Here is a 12,645-nt window from a genome sequence, read left to right on the forward strand (position 1 = left end):
AGGGAGTGTGATGTAGTCAATTTGCCAGGCCTCCCCATATTTATATTTCAACCACCGTCCCCCATACCACAAAGGTTTTAACCGTTTGGCTTGCTTAATTGCGGCGCATGTTTCACAATCATGGATAACCTGTGCAATAGAGTCCATAGTTAAGTCCACCCCTCGGTCACGAGCCCATCTGTATGTTGCATCTCTCCCTTGATGACCTGAAGTGTCATGAGCCCACCGAGCTAAAAATAGTTCACCTTTATGTTCCCAGTCCAAATCTATTTGGAACACTTTAGCAGCCTGATCTGCTTGTTGGTTGTTTCGATGTTCCTCAGTTGCCCGACTTTTAGGTACGTGAGCATCTACATGACGTACCTTCACGACTAGTTTCTCTAGCCGAGCAGCAATATCTTGCCACAGTTCAGCAGCCCAAATAGGTTTACCTTTACGCTGCCAGTTGCTTCGCTTCCACTGCTTTAACCACCCCCACAAGGCATTTGCCACCATCCATGAGTCAGTATAAACATACAGCCTTGGCCACTTTTCTCGTTCAGCAATGTCTAGAGCCAGCTGGATGGCTTTTACCTCTGCAAATTGACTTGATTCACCTTGTCCTTCTGTGGCTTCTGTGACTCGTCGTATAGGACTCCATACAGCAGCTTTCCACTTCCGATGCTTTCCTACAAGACGGCAGGATCCATCGGTGAACAGGGCATACTGCTTCTCATCCTCTGGTAGTTCATTATACGGTGGCGCTTCTTCAGCACGTGTCACCTCCTTTTCTGGTGGCATTCCGAAGTCTTTGCCTTCTGGCCAGTCCATGATCACTTCTAAGATTCCTGGGCGATTAGGGTTTCCTATTCGAGCCCTCTGTGTAATTAATGCAATCCATTTACTCCATGTAGCATCAGTTGCATGATGAGTAGTAGGAACCTTACCCTTGAACATCCAGCCTAGTACTGGTAATCGAGGTGCCAGGAGAAGCTGTGCTTCAGTACCAATTACCTCTGAGGCAGCTCTAACTCCTTCATATGCTGCCAGTATCTCTTTTTCAGTTGGGGTGTAATTGGCCTCGGAACCCTTGTATCCTCGACTCCAAAATCCCAGGGGTCGACCTCGAGTCTCCCCTGGCACTTTCTGCCAGAGGCTCCAGGTAGGACCATTGTCCCCAGCTGAGGTGTAGAGCACATTTTTAACATCTTGTCCCATACGGACTGGTCCAAGGGCTACTGCATGCACAATTTCTTGTTTAATCTGTTCAAAAGCCTGTTGTTGTTCAGGGCCCCACTGAAAATCATTTTTCTTTCTGGTCACCTGATAAAGAGGGCGTACAATCTGGCTGTAATCTGGAATATGCATTCTCCAGAAACCCACAACACCTAAGAAGGCTTGTGTTTCCTTTTTGTTAGTTGGTGGGGACATAGCTGTTATTTTGTTGATCACCTCTATCGGGATCTGGCGACGCCCATCTTGCCATTTAATCCCTAAAAACTGGATCTCCCGGGCAGGCCCCTTGACCTTGCCTCTTTTTATGGCAAAACCAGCTTTCAGAAGAATTTGAATTATTTTCTCCCCTTTGTCAAAAACTTCTGCTGCTGTATCACCCCATACAATGATGTCATCAATATATTGCAAATGTTCTGGAGCTCCACCCTCTTCTAGTGCAGTCTGGATCAGTCCATGGCAAATAGTAGGACTGTGTTTCCACCCCTGGGGCAGTCGATTCCAGGTGTACTGGATACCTCTCCAGGTAAAAGCAAACTGTGGCCTGCACTTTGGTGCCAAGGGAATAGAGAAAAATGCATTAGCAATGTCTATGGTGGCGTACCACTTGGCTGCCTTTGACTCCAGTTCGTATTGAAGTTCTAGCATGTCTGGCACGGCAGCACTCAACGGTGGCGTAACTTCATTTAGGCCACGATAGTCCACAGTTAATCTCCATTCTCCATTAGACTTTTGCACTGGCCATATAGGACTATTAAAGGGTGAGCGAGTCTTGCTAATCACTCCTTGATTTTCTAATTGTCTAATCAGTTTATGAATGGGGATCAGGGAGTCTCGATTGGTGCGATATTGTCGTCGGTGCACCGTGGCAGTAGCAATTGGCACCTGTTGTTCTTCAACTTTCAGCAACCCCACAACAGAAGGATCCTCTGAGAGGCCAGGCAAGGTAGACAGCTGTTTAATGTCCTCAGTCTCTACAGCTGCTACACCAAAGGCCCATCTATATCCTTTTGGGTCCTTAAAATACCCTTTCTTAAGGTAGTCTATGCCAAGGATGCACGGAGCATCTGGACCAGTCACAATGGGGTGCTTTTTCCATTCATTTTCAGTTAGGCTCACTTCGGCCTCCAATACAGATAACTCTTGAGATCCCCCTGTTATTCCCGAGATACTGACAGATTCTGTCCCTTTATGATTCGATGGCATGAGGGTGCACTGTGCACCAGTGTCTACCAGGGCTCGATACTTTTGTGGTTCTAATGTGCCAGGCCATCGAATCCACACAGTCCAATAAATCCGGTTATCCCTCTCCTCCTCCTGGCTAGAGGCAGGGCCCCTCTAATTAAAGATTGGATTCGTGCTGCTCACGGGGATTGGACCTTCATTTCCCCTATTCACTCTTGGAAAAAAAGGATTTGAGGCCCATCTACCCTGACTGGGGTCCTGCTCATTGGTAACTGGAGCAGCCATCCTCCTAGAAAAATTCTCTCTGGTATTTCTGTTAGCTTGCAACTCACGTACTCGTGCCTGTAGGGTACTGGTAGGTTGTCCATGCCATCTGTTCATGTCCTCCCCATAATCACGCAGGGTAAACCACAGGATACCTCGTGACGTGTTCCGTTTCCTTTGAGCCGGTCCAGTAGGAGGGCGTTGCCTCCTAAAGGCTGCAACGCGCGCCTGTGTAGGTAGAGAGTCAAGTTTATTCTCGATCCTGGACAGTTTGTCTGACAGTTGTTTCAATGAGTCCTTGTTCTCCTTAGTCAGTTTTTCCACAGCCGAGACACGGGCCTGCAGTGGGGAAGAAATACTATCTTCATACTGTCGCATATAGTTAGCCATTTCGCCCACACTAGGTCGTGCCATAGCATCTTCTCCCCAGACTAATATTGACAATGTATGGGCATGTGTTGGTGGAGCACTCTTCACAACCTTCCGGAACATGGATCGGTTGCATTCCACTTCATCAGGATTTACAGGATCTACAATGTCCTGAGGGTGTTTATAAATGATCTCTTGCACAGCTAGTTGTCTAAGGTAGTTAATACCTTTTTCTATAGTGGTCCATTTGCTTAGGTGGCTCATAACATCATCTTTATAGGGATACCTGCTCTTTACAGCTGACAAGAGTCGCCTCCAGAGACTGATACTGTTCGACCTTCTTGGAAGCATCTTATCAATACCACCATCTCTGGACAGGGATCCCAACTGTCTGGCTTCTCTGCCATCCAATTCTATGCTATCTGCCCCATTATCCCAGCATCGGAGCAACCAGGTAATTATTGGCTCACCGTCATAACGACTAAAATCTTTTCTTATATTTCGCAGTTCTTTCAGGGATAAGGAGTGGTAGGTTATCTCTACTTCCGAGTCCGAGTCCTCCTGTGATTGTTCTGCTTTAGAAGGACCTTTCTTGTCCTTCTTGTGTAATGGGCCTTCTTTAAAAAGACGATCAAGGAAACCCCCCTCTGTGTCAGGCCCTGACTCTGACTGAGAAGGGCCCTCACCTGGGTCCCGTGCTGGCTCTGCCTTAGAAGCCTCTGAGTCATCATCCTTCACTTTACTAGTTGATTTCTTTCGGTGTTTTCTCCTGGTTACAGGGGCAGCATGATACCTCCCGCTGTTGCTGCACTGACATCTAATCACATAGCACACCAGTAATGCATTCAGGACACACGAAAATAACGACATGCCCTGTTCGAATTTTGCAGGAATCAGCTTGGCAAAAAAGGAGCAGATACTATCAAAATCAGTTAAAAGACGCCCAGTGTGCGCAGCTACGGATTCGCGATTAAAGCTGCCCATCATTGTATCATAGAGATAAGAGATCGGAATAATAACTGCCCGGTTTATCATGACATAAATCAGTATCAAAACCCATACCAAAAAGACACATTTCGACCAGCACGCCCTGTTAAACCACATGAAAGCACTAACACACAGCGCATACGGCAAGTAAGGTATCATTACACATAACTCTAAAACAAGCTTTATAAAGAAAAGAGGTAACACAAGGCTCACAAATAACATTATCATCTTAGCTATCTGTTTTAATTTCCAACCCCTTGTAAATCTCAAAGGAAGAAATCTGATACTCTCTTGGCTGAGCTCTCCGGGTCTCCTCCCACTGCAGCTGGGATTCGACTTATCAGAGCAACCTGTCGGAGCTTCTCTCGAGCCCCACGTTGGGCGCCAATAAATCTGTCACGGTTTAAAGCTGGGCTGGCGATTAAACCTGCGGCAGATGCCCTCTGTTATCCCCCCTCCCTCCCCCCAGAGGGAAAGGGAAAGGGAAAAGGGAGAGAGACTTCTGGGTTGGAAAATTAAAACAGTTTTAATAAACTATAATAATGAAAAAAAAAAGTATAATAATAATAGAAATAATCAAATATATACAAATATATATACAAAACCAAGATTGAGCTCCCCTGAAGTCAGCCACGTCACCACCGGCACTGCAGGGCAGGCTCCGGGAAGGCCCAGCCTGGGCCTAGCGACGGTCGAGAGCTGGATTCAGGAACGCACGGATCGGGATCGGGGGCAGCAGGAAAACAGACGGAGTCCTCCCTGGACACCGGCCATAGCAGAAAGAGCGAGACCCTCGTGATCCCCCCACTTTATACCGAGAATGACGTGTATGGGATGGAATACCCTCGTTGGTCAATTTTGGGTCACCTGCCCTGTCTGCTCCCCACTGCAGCTGCGACCCCCCTTCGGCTCTTCACTCGTAAGCAATGAGGAATTCAGCAGTGACCTTGGTTTCTCTCAAGAATAAGTACAGCAAGAGCCTTTCTGCACAACATCCCTACCGGTGCCTCAGTGATAACTACAAACTTCGAGCGTTATCAGTCCTGGAAGCAGACACTGTCTGCAAAAACATGCAGTTAGTTTCAGAAAATGCAGTTACTTAGAGGAGACTGAGCTGAAAGTAAAAATCACTGAAAGGAAAATCGGCCTGGTTTAGGCCAAACCAGGACACATGGTAGCTGGGGAAAATGTTCTGCAAGATTTCCTTTCTAAGTCACCTCTGAGATTTTTCCTTTCACATTCATCCTGCTGAATCTTTAGTGTAACTACAAGAGCATTTTACCATGGATCAGGAGCACCTTAGCCCTTCTGAAGCAAATCTCCTTATTGTTCCCATTTATTGCTCCTTGATTCACATACCTGGAGTATGGGGTGGCATCGGTTACAGGAAAAGCCAGCGAGAAGATGGGCTGGGTGAGCCCAGCTCACGTGCGTAACTGCAGGCAGGGGCTGGCTCCATGGGACTGGACAAGAGCCACTGAGCTACCCTCTCTGGAGTGTGCCCAGCCTGGGGTTGCTTGGTCTTCAGTGCCAGTTGTTTTCCTGCAGGTTTGTACCTGCTGTACTCCACTGATTGCAATATACATACAGCCTATCCTCATTATACACATCTGTCTGTAACAAGATGTTGTTTATGAGCATTAAGTGTTTCACAGACTATTGGCCAGGCCATAATATTCTTAAAGGAATCATACAGTAATGCTGGTATCCATATTGGAGTGATCCAGTTGGAAGCCTGATGCTTCAGTGTGGCCCAGAAGACAGCTCTGGAGTTGTCTGCTGGCTTTTCTTGTGCAGCCTTACGCTGGGTGTGCAGAAGTGAGGGATATAATGGTTCCTAGCAGTGGTGGAAGCCCAGCAGCTGTCAGATGTCTCCTTGTGTGCCGCCGTTATGTCCAAGTTGCTCACAAGCCACCACCATCCCCATATGGAAAGAAGAAATAATAATGTGACTCCGTACAGATGCCCTAGAGATAGCATCTGGCCACAGTACTGAAAGCTTTGGACCTCCATGCTGTAAATTAAGAGTATATTGATCAGTATTTTGCTTTTTGTCTTTTCACAGTCACCAATTATAATAACGTGGTAGAAGCAAACTCAGATTCAGATGATGAAGATAAATTGCATATAGTGGAAGAAGAAAGTGTAACTGATGCAGCAGACTGTGATGCTAGTGTGCCAGAAGATGACTTGCCAACAGACCATACAGCATTACCAGAAAACAGTGAAAGAGAAGGGAGCACAAACAGTTGCTGGGAAGATGAAGGTACGTTCATTTTCACTGATGATGGTATGTAGAGAAAGGTTTCCAAAACGAAAACTCTATAGAACTTTTTTGGTCACTTTGTTACTGAAATAACATGGAATATTCACAATCAAAAAAAAGAAGATTTTCAATGTATTTATTGTAATATATTTTATGTTCTTTATTTAATATTTGAGGCAGATTCAGAGGTGCATTCATTCCTTTGGCATTGTTAAACAGGAGCTTCAAATCTGTGAACCCAGCATTCTCAAGGGTGATCAGAGACTAGTTACTTGCTTTTAGTTTTTCCAAGTCTTTGCATGGCAGGTCTCTGCCGTAGCTCCCAGTAAGGTTCAGGGTTTGCTCAGCTTGGGGAGTAAGCAGTAAGCCAAAAACATGAAACAAAATAATATTCAAGTATAAATTTCTGCATGTGAGCTGCTTCTGCTTTTTCCCTTGTAAAATATAGCCAGAAAAAATATTTTTTACATTATTAGGTTTAGAATTGTCTATCTTACTCATAATGAATCTGTATTGTGAGAACACTGGAAGGAGGTATATGTTGTACATATTATGCAGCAGCTTTAGAAGCTGAAAATTTGAAGCAATCAGGAAATGGGCTTTTTTTACTGTGGAATCAGATACTGAGTTTCATCATATCACACAGCATGCTTATATTTGAACCAAATTGAGATAAATGCATAAATTAGTGGAATTTATTGCGGAATTTGGCCTTAATCCCCTGAAAGATACAGAATATTTTCAGACATATCCCTGTTTGTGTCTGAACTCCAGCCGCAATTCCTTAGCATCCACCTTGTTAAAACTGGTAGTTTAAGACAAATTGCATGACCTCACATCTAAATAAACGGAAAGCAGTCATATGGTCCCTAAGTGCAATCCAGCTGAGAGCAAGCAGCTGAGAGTTCAAAGAATAGCATCAACTCAGCCTGTTTTTACATAGCTGCTATTGCCAAGGTATGCTGTGCAAGGAAATTAGTATTTTGGAGCTAAATTATTAGGTAGGTAATTTTCTTCGTTCTGCTATAATATCTGCAGGCTATATCTATCAGGAATTGCAGTTACATAAAAATGGGCTGTGTGTAGACTGTTTCTTCAGCTCTTTGAGCCATGGGTGTAGGAAACCTGAAAAATGGAGTGAAGAGCAGCAATGGCTCATAGAGGTGCTGGGTCAAGACCCTTTGAACTGAACATTTCCTGGAGTAGGTAGTCATGACACAGCGTCTTGCCTCAGACAACCTGCTGGGGCTTTTTCAGAGCTCTAGACATGTGATGGCATCTTTTTTGACCCCTCGTTTCAAATGTACCATTTTTAACCTTTTAAAATTTGTTTGCTAAAATGGAGCATTTGAACCAAATTCTGCTATAATTGTAGAATCACGATGTAGGCAATCATTGCTGACATAGACAGGCTTTCATCAGTGTTTAGACAGACAAAAGATTAAACAAGTGCCATACAGGCTTGCTCAAACTGCCATAAACTTCTTTCATAAAAATTATGTATTCTGAAGCCTCTTTTGTAGCAGTCTGGAGAGTTTTTTATTTGACAGTAAGGTTTTTTTAAATCAACTGTTTGAATTTCTGATGATAACTGCATGAGAAAAATGAAGGCTACGTTAAGTTTTATGGAGCTTTGATTTGCTATGGTAAAGCACTATTTACTTTTTTACAGCTTTCCTAGAAGGAAAGGTGTGAGCTGATAATCATATCATCAGTCTTGGTTGCATATTAGAAATCTGAAGAGAGAGATATTGAATACGTGATCTCTCTCATACAGGGAAAGGTACTGGGGTAGGTGTCCATGCAGCACTAATACCATCTTCAGGACTGGTGACTCTTTTTAGAAAACCTACACTGCAGCAGTTTTAGCAAGTTGTGTTTCATCAGTAAAGTAGTACTGAAAGTTCCTGGTTTTGGTTGAACTTGACACACAGAGTTTTTTTACATATTTATTCTGTTCACAAATGCCCAAGAATAGAAACAACGCACGTAACATTTCTGTATCAGATTAGTTTCCTTCCGTTTCCAGTCATTCTAACTGAATTTCTAAAAGACCTTCAGAACAGGTGTTTTAAATATAAGGTGTGTATCTCAAGAGGTTTAACTGAAACAGTCATACGGGTTTCAAAAAGTGAACCACGTGTATCCTGCACAAGTTACTGGCAGTGTGCCAGCATTCATGTGTGCAATGATTCTGTAATAGGATTTTTTTTTTTTTGCTTTAGTTTAAAGTAAAACCTATGCTACAATTAAAAGCAAAGGTTAAACCTATTGACTTATTATTTTAATACACTTGAAAAAAGTATTGTTATGTATTCTAAGTATGTAGGAAATCTAGAGATCTCAGACCTGGAACTAAGATAGCTTTGAAAAATTGAAAATTTTAAAAAAATTGTCCAGACCTTGAAATAACCTTTAAAAAATAATGAAGTTATGTTTTTTGTTTAAGCTCCTCCTGGAACTCAAAAATGCCTTTAACTCATAAAATTTTAGCTTGAGTTTATGTGCTATAAGATGATTTATGTTCTTTCAGCGGGATGGGTTGCTGAGGAGGGTTGCTGTGCTATTTTGTATTAATTTCATTTGGGAGGAAGGCTAAAAAGGTATGGCATCTTTTTAATCAACTTTTTACTCACAGAAGCAAACAACCAGGCAGTACTGTAAGCTCTAAATAGTGCTTGCTACATGCGTATCAGAAAATTAGCTCTAAAGAATTTAGATTAGAATCTCTCTTGATGGGCTTTGGAATTTATTCCCTTCTCTGAAGATAAGACTGCAGTGGAAATTTCAGTGAGGTTTGTCTTTCTGCCTACAAACGAAATTTCTGTTTTGCTAGTGGTTTAAATTTGATCAGTTATCTTATCCATGCAGAGATCTTTACAGTTGGCCGATGACACAGTGATAGTGTCATACGTGTTCACTGCTGGTACACGTGTGGCCTGTGATCTGAAAATCATTAGCATTTAACCCTAGGAAGTCCCACCACATCTCCAAGCAGCTGCTCATAAGCCATGATGAGATACGGAAGTCCGAGAACATGTTTTACAGTTATCTGGTGTGTCCAGATGTAATGCCAAGATGGATATTCATGCCTTAGATACTATTCGTGGAGACCTGTATTTAAGCAGTCATTCAGCACGTAGCTCAAATTTCTTCTTGAATTCAGAGCTGTGATTTCTTCTTGGTGTAACAGTCTCTTAAGATCTGTTCCCCCATCATCGCATCCCTTCCCGTTGCTTCCCACCAGTTGTATTTGCAGCATGGTGATTGGGCTTCTGAGGACACAATTGCAAAGTTGCTTTCCTATGCTGATCAGTCATAGCTAACATTATAGAATCATAGAACGGTTTAAAGATCATCTAGTTCCAACCACCCTGCCATGGGCAGGGACACCTTTCCACTGGACCAGGTTGCTCAAAGCCCCATCCAGCCTGGCCTTGAACACTTCCAGGGAGGGGGCATCCACAGCTTCTCTGGGCAACCTGTTCCACTGTCTCACCACCCTCACAGGAAAGAATTTCTTCCTACTATCTAATCTAAATCTACCCTCTTTCAGTTTAAAACCATTACCCCTTGTCCTATCACTACACGCCCTTGTAAAAAGTCCCTCTCCCACTTTCCTGTAGGCCCCCTTCAGGTACTGGAAGGCTGCTAGAAGCTGTCCCCAGAGCCTTAACATTTATGACTTAACATTTTTCAAATTATTAATTATTCCCGCAGCATTAAGGAAGACCACCCCCTGTGGAAAAGTGCTTCTCGCTGTCTTATACCCCACTTTTAGATATTGGGTAGAGACAATATCAAACAGAGCTTATGATTACTAGAATTGAGAAGGTTTTTAACTTCACTGAGATTAATCTATAATGCCATAAATTCCTTGACATTCCCTTGGGAAGCGTTATCTTTCATTTGTAGTGAAGCCAATGGAATTTGCTGGAGACACTCTAATTTAAATTTCTATATATTCTATATTCTATATTTTCGATATTCCCCCTCTTCTATGAAGCCTATTTCGTAATGGAGAAAAATCACAAACCCTTTTTAAAGAAGAATAGTGGGTTTGCATGATGATTGTTTTTAAGAAATTAAATTTTGGATTTAAATTTGCACTGCGTGCAATCATCCATCTTAGAAATTCTGAACCAAATCTGTGGTATCGTAAGCCAAAAATATAATTAGTTCATGATCCAGTATTGACCAATAAAATACAGACTGTTTGGGGATTTTTTCTAGATGACAATTAAAAATAAAGTAAGATTTAAGAGTTACAGTTTCCTTTTAAGCGTATTTCTTGTTTATGACTATCTGCAGATATAGCTTCCACATATTTTGGGTCTGTGGGATTTTATCAAAGTAGACAGAATTAACAAGAAGAAATTCTTTACTGTGAGGGTGGTGAGACACTGGAACAGGTTGCCCAGAGAAGCTGTAGATCCCCCTCCCTGGCAGTGTTCAAGGCCAGGCTGGATGGGGCTTTGAGCAGCCTGGTCTAGTGGAAGGTGTCCCTGCCCATGGTAGGGGAGTTGGAACTAGATGATCTTTAAGGTCCCTTCCAACCGAAACCGTTCTATGATTCTATGATCTTTTCCTTTGAGGAAGCTAGTTTTGTCTGAGAACTTAAAGTTCTCCTAGAATTTATCATCTTCTGTGTAAAGGAGACATTGGCTTCTCCTGTAATGAAAAAGCTGGAATGTTCTGGGGTTTTAACTAGCCAAACCGAATGAATTTTCCCTGCACTGAAGTAGAGTTAAGTAAGGTAAATGAAAGTGTAGCAATTGTCATTTCAGATCATAGCAGTTGTGTAGCCTAACCTCCTGTATCATGTAAAGGTCTTTTTCTGCAGCGTAGCTCTTGAGGCATTGAAGGTTTCCATAATAAAACTACAAATAACACTTATATTTCCCATATATTAGCATAGCATACTACTGATAAAGCAGTGAAAAAAACAACATAGCTTTCTGACGCACTCCTGCTGTAAGCCAGCTACTGACAGCAACGGCAGCAGTGGGCTTTCCGATAGGAACTTCCCGGTCCAGGCTACCCAACGAACGTAAATTAGGAACAACTTGGGCCGTTTATTGGTTTGAACCAACAACCTGTAGTGAGTTAGAACTTCCATCCTTGAATGCTGTAGCTTGGCAGGAGCTGGTGGAGCTTTCGAGGCAGGTAGGCTCCACGCATTACTTCTACGGACGGCTGGTACCTGCAAACTTGTAGTGGATATTGGAAATGAGACGTGAAGCATTTTTGTAGTGCACAGTTGATCTGAAGTGGGGAGCATGTGTTTAAAATCCTTGTTTGTTTAAGCAATCGCAGCCTATAAGTGGTTTCTAGAAGATTAACAAGAAAGAGAGTGTAGTAGGTAGCTGTTTGCAGACTTCACCAGCAAATCATCAATCACTTCTGAAAACTGCTAATTGGAGAAAATAATGTAAACGTATTTGCTTTATGACACTCTGGTTTCTAGAAATAGTATTCCTGTGTATCAGATAGCTGCATTTGTAGATAGGGTTATTTAAGTAGCGGACTCTGTATTTGCTGGAGAAATACACTGTCCCTGTCTTTACCTCTCTTCAAATAATGGTTAGTATTTAGTATTGCTTCCTTTTAAGATTTCATTTCTTTAACCATGGAATATCTTTGTGGTTCAACTGATTACACACTGCTGAAATAATGTGGAATCCATATTTTTGAAAGAACATTGTGTTTAAATGCAGTTCTTCTAAACAATACAGAAATGGAAAAAAATTGCAGAAGAAATAAATATAATAAGTTGTTGTTGTGGTGTGTGTGGCTTTTTTTTTGTTGTTGGATTTTTTTATTTTTAAATATTCATTCTTCTTTTTGTGAAATGTACTATTTCAGCTGGAAAAGAAACAAAGGAAATCCTGGGGCCTGAAGCTCAGACAGATGAAGTTGGATGTACAGGTATTTGTTAATCTGAGTCTTTATTTATAAAGTGCTATTGAATTTTGGCTAGGTGAGTATTCTTCGGAAATCTTTGAAGTTCTCCCACCTCTCTATATAAGCTGCTGTGCTCTTCCACACTAGAGGTCTTAAACTGTAAACCATATTTTAGCTGAGGAAGAATAGTCTGGGCTCCTTTCGGAAGTCCTTTTGGAAGTGTAGCTGACCAGTGACACAGAGCAGTCCTCTCACATGAGGGCTGGCCACAGTGCCGCTGCAGCACCACATCTCCTAATGACTTTAGAAACAAGAGCAGAACGAGGAATAGCGCTGATCACTAGAGGCAATGTAGGCCCACTGATGAATGAGGTGGGGGCCCTGGAGACAGAGGATAAAAAGAAGGCGGAGTTACTGAACGCCTTCTTTGCCTCTGTCTATACTGCTGGAGGCTGTCC

At 42.6% G+C, this 12,645-nt stretch overlaps 1 protein-coding gene across 4 annotated transcripts in view; it reads left to right on the forward strand.

Moving 5' to 3' along the window:
* ZEB1 (zinc finger E-box binding homeobox 1) overlaps positions 1–12,645 on the forward strand; it is a 144,947-nt gene that overhangs the window by 111,649 nt on the left and 20,653 nt on the right. For all 4 annotated transcript variants that reach the window (XM_068404706.1, XM_068404708.1, XM_068404707.1 and 1 more), the window contains 2 exons: positions 6,083–6,283; positions 12,149–12,211. In XM_068404706.1, the coding sequence (XP_068260807.1) occupies positions 6,083–6,283; positions 12,149–12,211 (264 nt within the window). The remainder of the gene's footprint in view (positions 1–6,082; positions 6,284–12,148; positions 12,212–12,645) is intronic.

The sequence above is a fragment of the Nyctibius grandis genome, chromosome 7 (genome assembly GCF_013368605.1).
Source record: "Nyctibius grandis isolate bNycGra1 chromosome 7, bNycGra1.pri, whole genome shotgun sequence".
NCBI classification, from domain to species: domain Eukaryota; kingdom Metazoa; phylum Chordata; class Aves; order Nyctibiiformes; family Nyctibiidae; genus Nyctibius; species Nyctibius grandis.